At 43.1% G+C, this 15,307-nt stretch overlaps 1 protein-coding gene across 4 annotated transcripts in view; it reads right to left on the bottom strand.

The window, feature by feature from the left end:
- pag1 (phosphoprotein membrane anchor with glycosphingolipid microdomains 1) overlaps window positions 1–15,307 on the bottom strand; it is a 51,519-nt gene that overhangs the window by 11,111 nt on the left and 25,101 nt on the right. For 2 of the 4 annotated variants that reach the window (XM_042436496.1, XM_042436497.1), the window contains exons 2-4: window positions 4,983–5,018; window positions 2,831–3,062; window positions 1,364–1,421 (exon numbers count right to left, since the gene is read on the bottom strand). In XM_042436496.1, the coding sequence (XP_042292430.1) occupies window positions 1,364–1,421; window positions 2,831–3,018 (246 nt within the window). In that variant the 5' untranslated portion in view covers window positions 3,019–3,062; window positions 4,983–5,018. Of the gene's footprint in view, window positions 1–1,363; window positions 1,422–2,830; window positions 3,063–4,982; window positions 5,019–8,161; window positions 8,181–15,307 lie in introns of those variants that run through there. The other 2 variants (XM_042436498.1, XM_042436500.1) reach the window with 2 other exon arrangements.

Here is a 15,307-nt window from a genome sequence, read left to right as displayed (position 1 = left end):
GTGCCTTTTGGCATATTTTCAGAAATATAATTGATAAGCATTGACCCAGCCAAATAAATGAATAATAAACTAAACTTAATCAGGATCCAAAATGGGTCACTCAGTTCTGTTTCTGTCTAGACCTCTAAGTTCTGGTAGTTTAATAAGTCTGAATACACACTGAATGAAATTATGAATGTAGTTTATAAATTTGCACCCTGAGGCTAAAATTATTTTTTAAAAAACACCACATACTGTATAGTGAATGACTAAGAAAAGAGGCTGAGTGTTGGGACACAGCTGCAGTAAAGACAGTCAGACTGATTGCAGGTGAATGAGGAGAGCTGATCTACTCATCCGCAAAAACAAAGACCCCCATTTAACCTGACAGGCTGCGTCATGGTCCGTCCGTCATTTAAAGGGGCACCTCCTGAAACAATTTGACCACCCTGCAATTGTGCTACTGCATTGAGGTTACAGCGAAGATATCCATCAAAAACGATCTGAGGGAATGTGTATGTGCACATGGAAGCGTGTAGGCTCACACACACAAAGCCCCAGAGGGAGTGACAGGATAAGAGAGTAAGTGGGAGTCACTGCGAAAGCCAGGCATTTGTCATACTTAAATGTGAGCATCAGCAGTATGGGAGTTGGTAATTACTATGAATGTGCATGACACGATGTTCAAGAGGATGTAGTGTATGTTTATGTAATCATCAAGTACAAACCTAGAAAGGGCAAAGGGCTATGAATACTGACAGAATATTATTTTTATCAGACTATTGTCTCTTTTGTCTTTTTGTTTTACTAAATTTGTTTTCTTCCTTCTTTATATATTTGTATATTTCTTTATTTAATTGTAAGAATAGCAGTCACCGGAATTTCCCACATGTACTCTCTTACCAGCAGTAACCACTTCCCCATCAGCACCTGCCAGCAATTTTTAAAACCGTCAATCAGCCGTGTGTAGAGGGAGGTATTTGTTTTGTGTATGTTTCGCTGTCGGAGTGATGGAAGTGGGTTAGGAGGCGAATGTCAGAAGGTGTGTGTGTGTGTGTCATAGGATGTCAGGGTGGAGGCTTGTGTGAGTGTGCGTGTGTTGTGTGTATTATTCAGGCATGCAGCCGATCTGGAATCTCTATCCACTGTCTCATTTACGAGCAGTTACGCTGTCTGATTGCGGACTCGTCACTCTCCCACGCCGGGACTAATGAGGACTGTATGTATGTGAATGTGTGTGTGTGCATATGGATGTGTGTCTACATTGTGTGGGCGATTTCATTTAAGCAAGAGCAAGGATAATGCATGAATAAATATTTTACCAGCGTTCATATTAAATTATTGATCCCACCCCTCCTCTAGAAAAACCTCAAGTTCAACTCACTCCATTCATGAGGTTCTCATGGTCCACTGCTGGGTGTCCATTGACTGCTTTCTTCTGCCTACAAGAGAAAAAGGAAGGGGGATATTGTAAATTGTGGTAATATTCTTATAGTTAAAAATTGTTATAAAGCTATTTCTCTCCTGGGACTGGGTGTAGGCCTGGGTGTTATTCTTTGGCTCCAGCACATTGAATTTCAAAAGAACCCATGACTATGAGTGTAAAGTGCTGAACTTTGAGGTTTAAAGGTGCGGTCGCATTACATTTCCCTTCACCAGCACTCAGCTCCGAATAAGGACACGATATCGTGTTTCAGATGCGGGTAAGTGACGCTACAGTTCGTAGCGTGGTAGAGTTGAGAATGTACTAAAAGTGATGGGGAACACACTAGAATAAAAACTTCTCCATTTCCAAACACAGCGCAGCAGTTTTTCTACTGGCCGACCGAGCACATCTGCCTGGTTAAAGTTGAACAAATGTGAACTCTGATCTGCGAAACCGCCAGAGCTGGCTGGACATCAATAGAAGTGAATGAAAAAAGGAATGAACATTTGTACAGGAATGTGATGTGACCACACCCTTTTGGACGTTTGTGAGCGTTCACATCCATCCAGGTTTACAAGGTCTTTCATTCTGTCAGCTTTTGTCTTTTGAAACGAAATGGACTGTTAGCAGGTGTGGATGTGACCTTGTTTTCTGACAAATGACAATGAACAGTGGTGTTGGCATTAACCTGTATACTTTTTTTTGTCTGTTATGTATTATTTATTGACTACTGTCTGTAAGCCAAATCGCTCCTTTGGAACATTAAAGCTCTTCTCTACTCTATATATTAGGCAAGCAGGACTCTTAGCTCTTCTAACTCTTGGGAATATGCATAAAAACATTTACAATACAATAACCTATACACATGTTGATGTTGGAATTTAAAGCAGAAAATCAGCACTTTAACCTCATAGTCATTGTTTTATGACAAATCCAGTGTGCTGGAGTACAGAGCCAAAACAAAACTGTCCAAATACTCACAAACTGTGCTGTATTTCACAATTTCATAACATTAAATCTTCATTATACGCTGGCTGGTTCTGCTGGTCAAACATACATTGACAGCACATATACTCATTCACAATTGTTGTAATAAAGTCATCATAACCCTGAGGGCATCATTTACTATTACTCAACAGCACTGTTCCTCATTGTTGCTGCACTGATATTTACTGTGGCTGAGAATGCCCTCTCAGGTATCTGCGCTATTTTCAACACTTCAATGAACAGCCGGCATTTCCATAGTAGATTCTATTTAGATAGTTTAACCTGAGGACATGTCAATGCTTGAAACCAGGAAGCTGTCATCAAAACACACATCAGCTGTTCCCGAAGTCTTATAGACATGTGATTATATGCTAGAACAACACTAGTACTGCCATATATGTAGGTCATGTATGTGTGTGTGTGTGAGATGGTGCTCACCCCTGGCAGCTAGCACACAGGAGCAGCAGCACAGAGACGAGCAGCAGGGCAGTAAGGGCACTTAGGGTGACGACCACAACCAGCTGCCCACTGCCCAGCCACGACGCCACCCCACTAGCAGCTGCCGCCCCTGACCCGGCGACACCTGCCTCCGGCCCCCACCACACTCCACTCAGCACCGGAGCCATGACGCATCACACTGTGGGAGGAGAGGACATCGGACAGGTACCAGCTGGGGAAAAACAAAAAGAAAAAGAAAAAAGAGAGACACATTAAGATTTTGTCATTTAAATTATATTGTGTCCAGACTGAAATCGACTATTACTTCTACGGAGACACTAACAGCTTTTAGCAGATGGAGCTTGTTTTAAAACCCAATATTATATTACCAAACACTGAGATTAAATACCTCAGAATCTGTGTGTTTCAACTTTATCAGTGGACCCATAAATGATTATTGTTGGTTGAGGATAAACCCAGTTTACTGAAGGATAACATACTGGATTGAGTTGATTTTGGTGCAGCAGCTTTGTCTGAGAAACCTGCATTTTCAATACTGTAAAACTTGGTTCTGAAACCCAAGTTTACTAAAGTCTAACTTTCATGCATTCACTGTAATGTAAGTTGTTATCATTTCAAACTGAAGAACAAATTGATGTCTCAGCTGTCTAAGAACTCAACACATTGAGTTCTTAATGAAGACATAAATCTTCATAAAAACAGTAACAAATATACATTTTCATTTTTAAAAAGGCAAAATGATTTCCTAAAACAGATTGGGCCTGTAGTTTTTAACAAAAATTACTACAATTGGAGTAAACAGTTGTGTTGTCGGGGACTATTTTCAGCTGTGGATTTGGTGCACTAGTGAGTGTTTACAACAGCAGGATGATGTATGTGGAACAGGCTCAAAATAAACTACAACGCCCATACTCATCGTAATGACGGATGTGGCTCACTGATGTGTTTTTAATAGTTTTGGGACAACAATGAAGGTCTACCGCACAAAGGAATAAGCTTTAATCGCGGTGATTGCTGGTTGTGGTCTTTTCATACAATTTGATATTAGCAAAAAAAAAATAGAATATCACCAGAGTTATCCTTTAGTATTATTTTTATTAAATTAGTGTACCATTCACCAGCAGCTCAACTGCAGCCTGTTACCAAACATCATAACCAGCAGGTGGCAGCACAGAGCGGAGTCAGACTGCAGTGCAGACAGCGATCAGCCTCAGTCTGCTGCAGTGGCCCTCACACTAGAGCCTCCACAACTGCTGTCTGGGCCTCTGCGCACAGCATAAGCAACCTCATCACGTCTCTGTCTAACAGCCAAAGTTGGGTTTCACTGAATTGATGGAACCCCTGATGTTATCACGGGTGATTTATGGCGGTGTGCGTGGTGCTACGGCTGAGTCACGGCAGGAGGGGGTGGGGGTTTTAAGGCGGTGGCAGGGATGAGCTTGAGCCTCAAAAAAACTCCAGACGAAATAAATGTGAAGTGGTGGGTTAGTTACACACTGTGTGTGTACGCTGTATGTGCATGTGAGGACATTTGGCACTGCGGTGTTTATAAAAGAGGAACGAAAAGATGAGCAGGTGACAGACGGGGGTGAAAATCACAGTAAGTCGGGGGTGTTTTCTTTCTGGCAATCTATCTATCTGCCCTCTTGCATGCCCTTCTCCTTTCAATCAGCCAAGACAGCTGCAGCAGACCTGGCAATCAGGAAAGGGTGACAAAACTATGACAATCTATCTTTCCTCGTCTATTTTCTTCTGGCGTGTGCATGAGCCCTACTCCTGTCTGGAGCAAAGTGTATGTATGTATGTATGTGTGTGTGTGTGTGTGTGTGTGTGTGTGTGTGTATATTTTGTGCCAGCGGTGAAAAACTCCATTGTGTCTCTCTCTGCTCGACTATGCTAATGCGACTGGGGAGTGTGGGAGTTGGGGAAGCGCTCCTCATCTTCTTCAGCAGCGAGGACGAACAAGTTTTGTGGCGAATGAGATTGAGCTACAGAAGCCAATTTTAACTTCTTCAAAATGGACTCTGCGGGATTCCTGTTTTGTTGAAACGCCAGTTGTTTTTTTCCTCCGGATGAAAAATACACCGGGGCTCATGTTGCTATCAGTGCAAATGGCTGAACACAGCCTTACCTTGACACCTTGGATGATTAGTCAGGTCGGCCTCGCCTGGAAGAGAGCAGATAAAGAAAGGGGCGGATTACTGCTTGGTGGAAGTAAAGCACTGAGCTGAATATTATCCTTGGAAGGTGGTGTTGTGTGTGTGTGTGTGTGTGTGTGTGTGTGTGGACTACAAGTGTGTGTGAATGCGTGGACGTAGGCTGGGCAAGTGTGTGAGTGTGAAAGTAGCGAGGGAATTGAGAGTATGTTTGTGTTTTAATACCTGTATCAAATACATATTGGACAACAGACTGCCTGCAACCTCACACGCTTTCTGTTCACAAACACACAAACACACACACAATGCAGGACACACATAATGTCCACTTTATTGACTGGTCAGCCCATGTAACTGAGAGGATAATAACCAGGTGACATCATCTCTGAATCGAATCATCGAACATATGATATCTACTGTCTTCTACACACACTTACATGCATACAAGCACATCCCAGAATCTCTGCTGTGAACTTGTGTTTGTGAATCATAATCTTGCAGGCAAGCCTCTGAATCTTAAATTAAGGTGGACACACACTCTCACTCTCTCGGATTTGGACCTTGGGATTGAGTCTACGTGTGGTCAAAATGTAATCAGGTCTTCCACCCCTAACACGACTAACGTCTGATAAATTCCTTATCGGGTCTCGTCTGAGAGGCTCGTGTCCAGGTGTCACTATCTGCCACTGTGTGCCAGCTCGCGTGTGTATCTCTCTGCTGGCACTTAAACCAGAATAATTACCGGCTGCCACAGCACTGTGTCGCCATGGCAACATTCCCTTCTACCCATCAGCGCTATTTATGGTGGTAGAGAGAAAAAAAAAATCCACAGAAATGTTTCTGAACGCCACTCACCGTGGACTATGAAGCTGCAGGTGTGTGTGTGAGGTTAGATGTGTTGTTGGTGTTTGTGCGTACAGTTATGTTGTTGTACTCCTACGTGATGATTACGATGGTGATGATGATGATGCAAGTTGAAGTTCAGAGTCAGCTACTAAACTTCAGTAGGATATCTAAACATCTACAATCCCAAAACAACTGGGTAACTCCCTCTGCTGAGGAAGAACATGTAATATGATCAAAAGCTCCAGAACAGCTGCTGCATAGACCTTGAGGTGAAATTATTTTGTCAACTGCTGTTTCCTGGGTTCAAGAATGAACTTTCAGTCTCAAATAGTCGAGTTTAGTTTAATTGGGAAGATGTTTCAGCAAAAAAACAAAAACAAAAAAAGAATCATAATAATAATAATAATGGTTAAGACGCATATTGTGTAAGCGCAAAGCTCCAAGTTCAAATCTGATATTTAGTGCATGTCATCCCCCTATTCTTCTTTATCTGGATTTCCTGTTTGTCCCTCTACTGTTACAAGCAAAAGGCAAAATGCCAAAATGCCAAAAAAAATCATTTAGTTGATCTTCCATTAGATATGGACAAACTGTTATAAACACTGAAATTTAACTTATAATGACATGAGAAACTGAAATGCTCCTTTTTGTCTCAGCCAGCTGTTCGGCTTGTTTTATTGATGTTAGCTGGCAGGTTACCAGTGTTACACAGAAATAACGTGGGCAGACAGTGTGTCGTTAACAGGGACTTTGAAGAGCAATGACCAAACCAGCATCTAGCAGGATGGAAGTGACATTTTCAGGTATGTTAACATGCTGCTTAATGTGCTGCACCTGAGCAGCTAATTAGCAATTTAGCTGTTAACTAACATTAGTGGTGCACTTTTCCCGGGTGAATATTTGTTTAGTGGGTCATTCACAAAGCTAGACATGTGTTCATGTTTGTAAGTTAGATAAGAAGGAGAATTTAGTAGGAATGTGTGTTTTTGTTCAGAGTCTGTGGCTCTTGTGTTGTGTAGCAGGATGCTGTCAGGCTCAGTGTGACTGTCTGCTCTGAACACCACGTTATCGCTTCATGCAAGAATTGATTTGTTGTATCGAAATAAGGACTCCAGCTACATAAGCGGATGATGTCACTGTATTTCATTTAAAAATTGCAAAACTTGGGGGCACAATCATGAAATCCAAGAATTCAAAATATAAATTTCTCCCTTTTTGGTTTCTGATTTTCTGAGAACACATGAAAAGTGATTTACAGAGTGGTAATGTATGCAGTAGTAGTAGTAGTAACTTGAAATAACACATTCTTACTTTTACAAATGTTAAGTTGAGCAATAAAAACACCCCCTTTCCAAAATTGAATACACTGCGGTTTTTCTGCGGCAGCCTTACTTGGTCTGGTATGCCCACTAGCTTATAGTGGCTAATGTTTAGCTAATATTGCCAATATATAAGATAGATATTGCAGTCTAACTGACATAAATAAATCAGTTTGTTGACTTTATGACTCTTAGATTAACATATTTAGCATTCAGCATTATCCAGTAGGGTTCGAGTGGCCGCTGTTTAGCAAATATGACTGTACATAGCTTTGCTTTAAGGTAACATTAAGGTTTCTCTCTCAGAGCTGAGAGCTCCAACACATTCCTTGCACTTGCAGCCATCCCTTTTCATTCCAATATTCCAGTTCACTCTCCCAATCTACTATGCAACATTTCCAGCCACTAAAAAAATCTCCATCTTAACTAAAATGGTATGAGGAACCTGTTAAGTACAAACACAGATCCACCTCTGGATAACATTTCTGAAATACTTCCCTGCTGAGTTGAAAATATGTGCAGAGTAAACCATCCATTTTTCCCTGTGAGGATACACTTCATATTTGATAAATACCACACATAAAAGCTCTGAGTATCTTTTCAATGTGGAAACTCCTCACAGAGCCACCATGTGATCCGAGACAGCGAGCCAAGGACTACAACTGCACTCTCGTTATGCTGTCATTCTCTTTCTCCCGGCACTTTCAGGCTTTGAAGAAAGAAAACAGAAGCCTTGGATCAGAGACAATCAGTTTGGTTGTCCTGTGTTTCATGCCACAGAAAATAACTGACTGGAAAAGCCATTTGAAAAGGAATGTGTTTTGGGAATTAAAGGCAGAGGTCCAAATTCTACCCTCACCCAGCTGTACACACACAAACACACAGACCCGAGGTTAACCACAAGCCCCATCAAGGAATGCTAGAAACTAAGAGCCAAAGAGCCAAGAAATCCAACCTGAGCTCTTCTGCTCTAAATGCTGATACCCTACCTGACACAGCAGTGAAGCATATCAGCCAGGCAAAGCCGTCTGTGTCTGTGTGTGTGTATGTGGGGGGGGGGGTGCGTTTCATCTGTTGGACAAGCTGTTGGATAGCAGCAAAATACAGAGGGAAAAAGAGAGAATTAACATCCACAGGCAGTGCAGTGCTTCAGTTTCTGTGGGTGCCTGTGTGGCTGTGTGACACCTCCCTCTGTAGGGTCCTCTGGGCGCACGCAGACGGTGAGGGTTTACAGCTGGATGGGTGGCTGAGAACCGAGCCCCAGGAAGCTTCTCATAAAGAGAAAGCCAGAGGCATTTCTACAATAATAAATAATCCAGTTATTTCAGGGGAGAAAAAGCATCAACTTTCTTTAAGCATTCTTGCTATGAAGCTCTGGAGCAACTCAAATGAGTATTTTCCAAAATTCTAAAAAAGTTGGGAGAAAAGAGAGTGATGACTAGAGTTTAATCCAAACAATAAGAATTTTTGCTGCAGACACTCCCTTTTCGTGCACTGGTCTGGGGAATGGAGTAGGATTTATTCTTATGAAGGCATTGCATGGAAAAGAATCACATTGTCTAATTTTCTGTGATCTTACTGGGCGGTAAAAATATGAATACATGCACACACCCTGCACATTTAGTGTTACACACTTCCAGCAGTTCTGCAGGGACTATAAGCACAACCCAAAAGACCTTATGCTCCCTAAACTTGCAGGGCCTCCATACTGTTACTTTTTCCAACAGTTAAGTAAATGCTGTGTCCAAAATTTGGTATTAAACTATCCAACAGAAACAGACAAAGAATTTCTTCACATCAAAAACCCCTTCTAACGACTAATCTCACTGTCATCTCCATCACACACCCCCAGCATGTAGCATTCTGTGCTAGCATTGTAGGCAAGCTAGGGGCGACAAAGAGAGAGTGCATCCATATATGTTACAAGTATACCAATACAAATCAACAAAGCAGCGCATGACACTGCTAAATAGACATACATATAGATTTCAATTACATGCACACATTTTTTTTTCATTTTTCATTTTCACTTTCATTCTATCTTTTTGAGAACATTTAGTCCGTATACATATAGGAAAACAATGAACACAGATCCACATACATGCGCATAATACACACTCACCATTGACCATCTTGTGCCCTGACCGGAGGGCCATTTGGATGGTGGGGGTGGGAGAAATGGGGGGAGGGGAGAAGGAGGACAGGGGACTGCTGCCAAGAGAGGAGAGAACGGAAGATAAAGAGAGGGGGGGGGGGGGGGGGGGGGGGTGTTGATCAAGATGTGCAGAAACCACAACCACAATAACCAGAATTCAACAAAGACGAGAGAGGGGACAACCAGAGGAAGCGATCAAATATATAAAGAGAAAAAGAAGCAGTGAAGGCCAAATAATAATCATAATGACACCCATCCCCAGGGAGGGTTGATGAAATATTTCTCTCTACAGGCTACAGGGACCCTGGAGACCCTGCCCCAACTGAGATAATGCAATTATACGTCTACACACACACACACATGCACACACACAACCACGAACACACATGCATAGACACACAGCCATACACATATGTTGAATCAGATGCTATCATTACTAGCAGCAAGTGTCCATATGTATTTGTGTGTATGTTTGTGTGTATGTGGGTCACTGTACATTTAATGCAAGTCTTTCCTCGCGCAGTCTAATTTACTAATCACTGTCCGTCTCTGCATGTGCTCCTACACGTCTGTGCGTCTGCATGCTTGTACAAGCATGAAAACAGGTGCTTCTGATTAAGGGACATAATCTGCGTTGCCTTGGTAACGCTGCCCATCCTAAGGGTTAAAATAGTTTTAGCATGAGAAATTGATCTATCCTCCCTAAATGGGGAAACTGAGACTGCATAATTTAGCAAGGCTCTCCCCTCTTCCCTCTTCTCCCTCCCTCCTCTCCCTCTCTCTTATTACAGATATGTGTAATATCTTCATCTATACACGGAGGCCCTGCTCCTCTCTCTTTCATGATACGCTGGCTATATCTGCCGGCAGCATATCGATCTTCTACTGGGGACATAAAAACGAAATATGAAGCATTTTTCCCCAAGCAGATAAACGTTTCCCTCCCTCGAGTTTTTCATGATTCAAAGAGATACAAGAGACATGCAGGGTGTGGAACAAAGTGCTGAACCTTTGTCCCACACCCTGCAAGACTCTTCTGTCACTTCTGTGATTTTTTTATCTTTCTACTGGCCGCATAGAACACAATATTTGCACAATCTTCTCTGTATATACTCTCTACCACCATGAAAACATTATGTAAGAAGTAGAACTAGGTCTTTTTTATGATAAGTCCTTCCCAACAACATTTTAACAGGACAGCAGAGTGGCCTCGTGGTTAACTCGGAGGATCTGGTTTCAAGAATCCAACCTCATCTCCTCTACCCTCGAATCCCTCCCTGCTGCAAGGCTGCAGAAACAGCAACATGTGTCTTATGTCTTCACTAGAAAATGACAAACCCCCTCTCTCTCCCTCAGAATTTCCGTGTCTTGTCCTGACCTCGCAGACCGATCACAGTCCACGGGGGCTCTGTGAGTATGTGCAGGGTTTTGTGTAAACATATGTGTGTGCGTCTCTAAAATCTGCCTCCAGTTAATGTCACACAGGCCCATGGGAGAGAAACATTTCCTGTCTTCCTCTGCCGGCCTTCAAGCACACTGATGACCCTGAACTCTTCTGAGGCCCGCAGATGTTTTCCACACGCACTGCTGAAGCAGAAACTACTGTATTCCAATTGGATGAGAACAAAGCTATAACTTAATTGACGCTAAATCACCTCTGGCATCTTTCTTGTCAGACTACTCCGATTGCGGTGTGCAAATTTTATGGTATTTTCATGACAAAGAGAGGATGCAACCTTGCTTAAAAACAAAACAAAATGCTTACATGTGGGATAGAAACAGCACTTGTTTAGCATCATTTGCATGTTTTACTTCAATTCGTCACCTTTTTTTCCTGCTCCCTCTGCATCTCTGGGAGGCATTTTTTCCCCCTCTTTCTCCGGTTTTATCTCCCCTATTATCGCCTGAGGCTGTTGCTCTGCATTTAAATCATTACAACTTGATTCTGCAAGCATTCGTCCAGCTCAGCTCAACAATGTGTGTCTGTGTTAAGTGCTAGCACACTCTATGGAAAAAAAAACATAACACTTACTTTCTTGCCTTTCAGCCTTTCAATTTCAGTTCCACTTTTCTCCTTCCTTCCCTCCTTTTTCGTGCTCTTGAAAAACAGCTTTCTCAGGCTCGTTTAGCCGCATCTTTCTTACTCATAATAAATCTTTCAATTTCAATACGCTCTCCGCTTCTGAAAAAAGTGGAAGTGTATCATCAGTGTTAAGACCCAAACATCTGCGGCTCCCTCTGAATATGACACAAGCAAAAACTTTCCTAACACACTGTTAACGGTCGTGTTTTCGCCACGCTGTTTGGCAAGCAAACGTCGGTTAAATTGAAATTTAATGAGCTGAGCAGGACGTGTTTTTTATACGTGTGTGTCCTGACAAAGCACTTTTATTCCCCACACTCCAGCAAAAAAAAAAAAAAAAAGGCATTCTGTCACTGTCTCAAAATGATTAGCTTTGTGACATCCACTCATAATAAAATGCTAAAACAAAACAGACTTCAGTAATTGTGCAGCCGAGCAGTTTTCTGTGATTAAACAAACCAGCCAGGCGTGTCATCCAAATATGTAAATGGGAGCACAGAGCGTGAAAAAAGAGATGGATTGTTGTAATGATTTTGGGGATTGTCACTCACATTGTAAGTGACCTTCTCTGCAAACACCAATGGAGGGTTGCCGGTGGGGAGGGAGGGAGGGAGGAGGAGCGTGTTGAACTGTTGAACTCTGGGAGTTTGAGGACGAGGAGCATGGACCGGGCTGCAAAGTGAGCGGGAAAACAAAGGGTGTCTGTTGCTCTGTGTGTGTGTGTGTGTGTGTGTCTGTTGTTCTGTGTGTGTGTGTGTGTGGGGTGGAGGGTGGGGGGGAGGGAGTGAGGGGTGTCTTGTTTCTGTGTGCGTGTGTTGGCAACTCACAACATGATTTTGACTCTTGCAGTTCAACTCGTTTGATACTAAGCTAAAAAAAAACAGACATTTCTCTTCTTTTTACCTCTTTTAAAAAGGAAAGTAAAATATTAACTTCCCTCATACAAACATTCACACACCCCGATTATAAAAAAAGTAGATTTATTCAGCACAGAACGACCGTACACATAAAATTTCTCCATCATTGTCACCTTGAGATGAAGATTAGCATTAAGAGCGAACGAGGAGTAGATACGACCACATCATTATTCAGTGGCATTGGCCTTTATGTGTTGAATAGCCGCCAAGATAAAGGGATTATCAGGCTGGATGGAATGGGATGAAGGATGTTGTGTGTGTGTGTGTGTGTGTGTGTGTGTGTGTGTGTGTGTGTGTGTGTGTGTGTGTGTGTATAAGACAGAGAAATCCATTGAGGTAATTCATTCCAAAAGCTGCTAATGAGATGCAACAGATGCCTGTAGATGCACGTTCTTGCTCTGACACACTTACACACACACACACTTTCTCTATCAAAGATGCATTAACACGCACAAATATAACTCTCTCTTCCTTCAGGTCTTACAGCCACACCCCTGAGCAGTTGAGGCTGCACACTACTGAAAATCGCCACGCAGCACTTCATTTATCTCCTCCAGCCTTTTTGGACAAAAGGCACAGGGCAATAATGGGAATTAGCAGAGGTGTGTGTGTGTGTGTGTGTGTGTGTGTGTGTGAGCAGATGAGCAACTGAAATGGAAATGTGATCCGTCTTTACAAGGCTCTAACCACAGCAGGGGTGGGTTTATTAGACGACCCAGACGGGGTGAATGGCGGGGGGTCGGACCCTTCCAACCTGCACTGAGGCTGTGTTTACGAGGGAGCAAAACTCGGGTGTACTACTGTGTGTGTGTGTGTGTGCGCACGCATGTTTGAGGAGAGGTTAAGGAGCGGGGACGAGGGAAGGAGTTAGGAATGAAAAAGTGGAAAGAGGCTGTGGAGTGCTGATGTGACCTTTCAGTGCAAGCCATTTTTCAGACAGACCTCTGCTGGCTGCGATTGTTTAATATCATGCTGCACTCAAACAAACACACACACACACACACAAACCCCTTTCCCTCCTTTTCTGGCTCTGCTGATCTACCCCCCCCTCACATAAACCAACAGTTCTTTCTTCTCTCTCCTTATTCTGTTTTCTCTCCTACAATTGTGTATCTTGTCCTTCCTCTCTTTGTCTAATCGGTTCTCCCTGCACCTCTCCTCATCCTCCTGCCCTCAACCTCTTCTCTCACCTCTCCTGCTGTCCCTCCAGAGCCTTGTCCCTCTCCAGACCATAGCATATTCAACATGTCTGCTAGCCCATAAAGATATGGTAAAATATGGAACCCTGCAGGGGCTCAAAGGGCACATCTACAATCAGAAACAGCAGCTGGGGGTTGGGGGCCGGACGGGTGGGGCGGGGCGTCTGGGGGTTGCAGCCAAACATACATGGCAACCTCTATAAGAGGCAGTGGGGGGAGGATGCTGCAAGACATGGCAACCTTCAGACAGCAATCTTCAGATTTCTGGTTAAATCTGTGCAGCCCACGCCTGAGCAACTCGGGAAGATTGCACAAGGCAGATACTCACCTTTTCCACAATTCCATTTGATTTCTCATTTCGCAAGTCGAAGCTTACTCCATATTTCATGGCGTAGATGAGTAGAGAGAGTTTTCAGAGGAGAGGAGGCACTCCAGGTTAGAAAGGAGACAAAACTGGCAGCAAATTTGGAGAGAATGTGCACAAAATGTTTGTTCCTATTCTAAGCTGCAAATATTTCTAACAAGGTTGACCTGCTACTGTGCTCACCACTATGATCACCTGTCATTCACCAGTGAAGATAGCAGAGACATAGTGGATGTCTCCTTACAACCATGACATGAAAGGCATACTTACACTGTCAAACATTCTTTTTGGACAAAATGCTTACTATATGCAGAACAGCTACATAAAACTAGGGCTAAATCATGTATAATGCATATATAACACAGTAGAATAATTATTTACAAAGCGGCGGTGGCTGCCACAGCCCTTCTCAAATCAGTTAATGGGGGCTGCTCAGTGTGTCCCGAGGGAAAGCTGAAAACCAAATGAACCAAGTAACAGAATGCCTGCTGGTGGCGGAAAATCTGCCGTCAATCACACACACACACACACACACACGCACATTTACACGATTACTTACACGCACGTACACTTGGGGAATTCAAGACACAAAAACACAAACCCTCAAATGGACACACATACACACACACACACACACACATACACAGAGTCATCCAAATAGAGACGAGCCAATTAGCAGGCGACAGACATCAGCATGACAGACAGAGATGGAGGAGGCAGAGAGAAGAGTGAAGGAATACATTAAAGCACTCGAGTGTGCAGGCAGCAGTATGAGAGGCAAAATGCATCTGAGACACCTTCACACTCTGACACTTTCAAGGAAGCTGAGGTGGCCGGAGGCAAATCCATTTGGACACAGTGGGTGGATAATGTGGTGAGATGTGTGGAGAGAGCAGGACAGACATTCACTGATAATATTCACAGCCTGCAGAGGGGCCGATAGGAAAAGTAAGCGGAATACTGATACGGACTTTTAGAAAGTGAATAGTGCTGATCAAATAATACATATGGGTTACAATTAAAGGGAGAAACCACCTGTGTCTTAGCAAGGTGTTGGGCTACTATGAGCCTCTTGAGCTGAAATGATCAGCAGATTAATTGATGAGTTGACCGACAGGAGGTATTTTCATAATCAGCTCAGATTTAAGTCATTTTGGAGGACTTGTTGGTTTCTCCGCTCATATATTCAGGTTTTTCCCTTTTCACCAGCTCATACACACACAAACCACTGCACTCCACTCACTCAGTATACACACACACGTCCGAACTCTAACCCGACACACACTCTTCCAGAGTGCCCCTTGAAATCAAGAGCCATTGCATTATAGCATTTTGTAATTTACCTCTCAATGCCTCTGAACGCAAACTCACATTAGGCCATTATCGAAGCCCTGGACACTTAACACGCTCTGCAACA

Source organism: Thunnus maccoyii, chromosome 15, assembly GCF_910596095.1.
Source record: "Thunnus maccoyii chromosome 15, fThuMac1.1, whole genome shotgun sequence".
Lineage (NCBI taxonomy): Eukaryota > Metazoa > Chordata > Actinopteri > Scombriformes > Scombridae > Thunnus > Thunnus maccoyii.
This window is presented reverse-complemented; position numbering and strand designations above follow the sequence as displayed.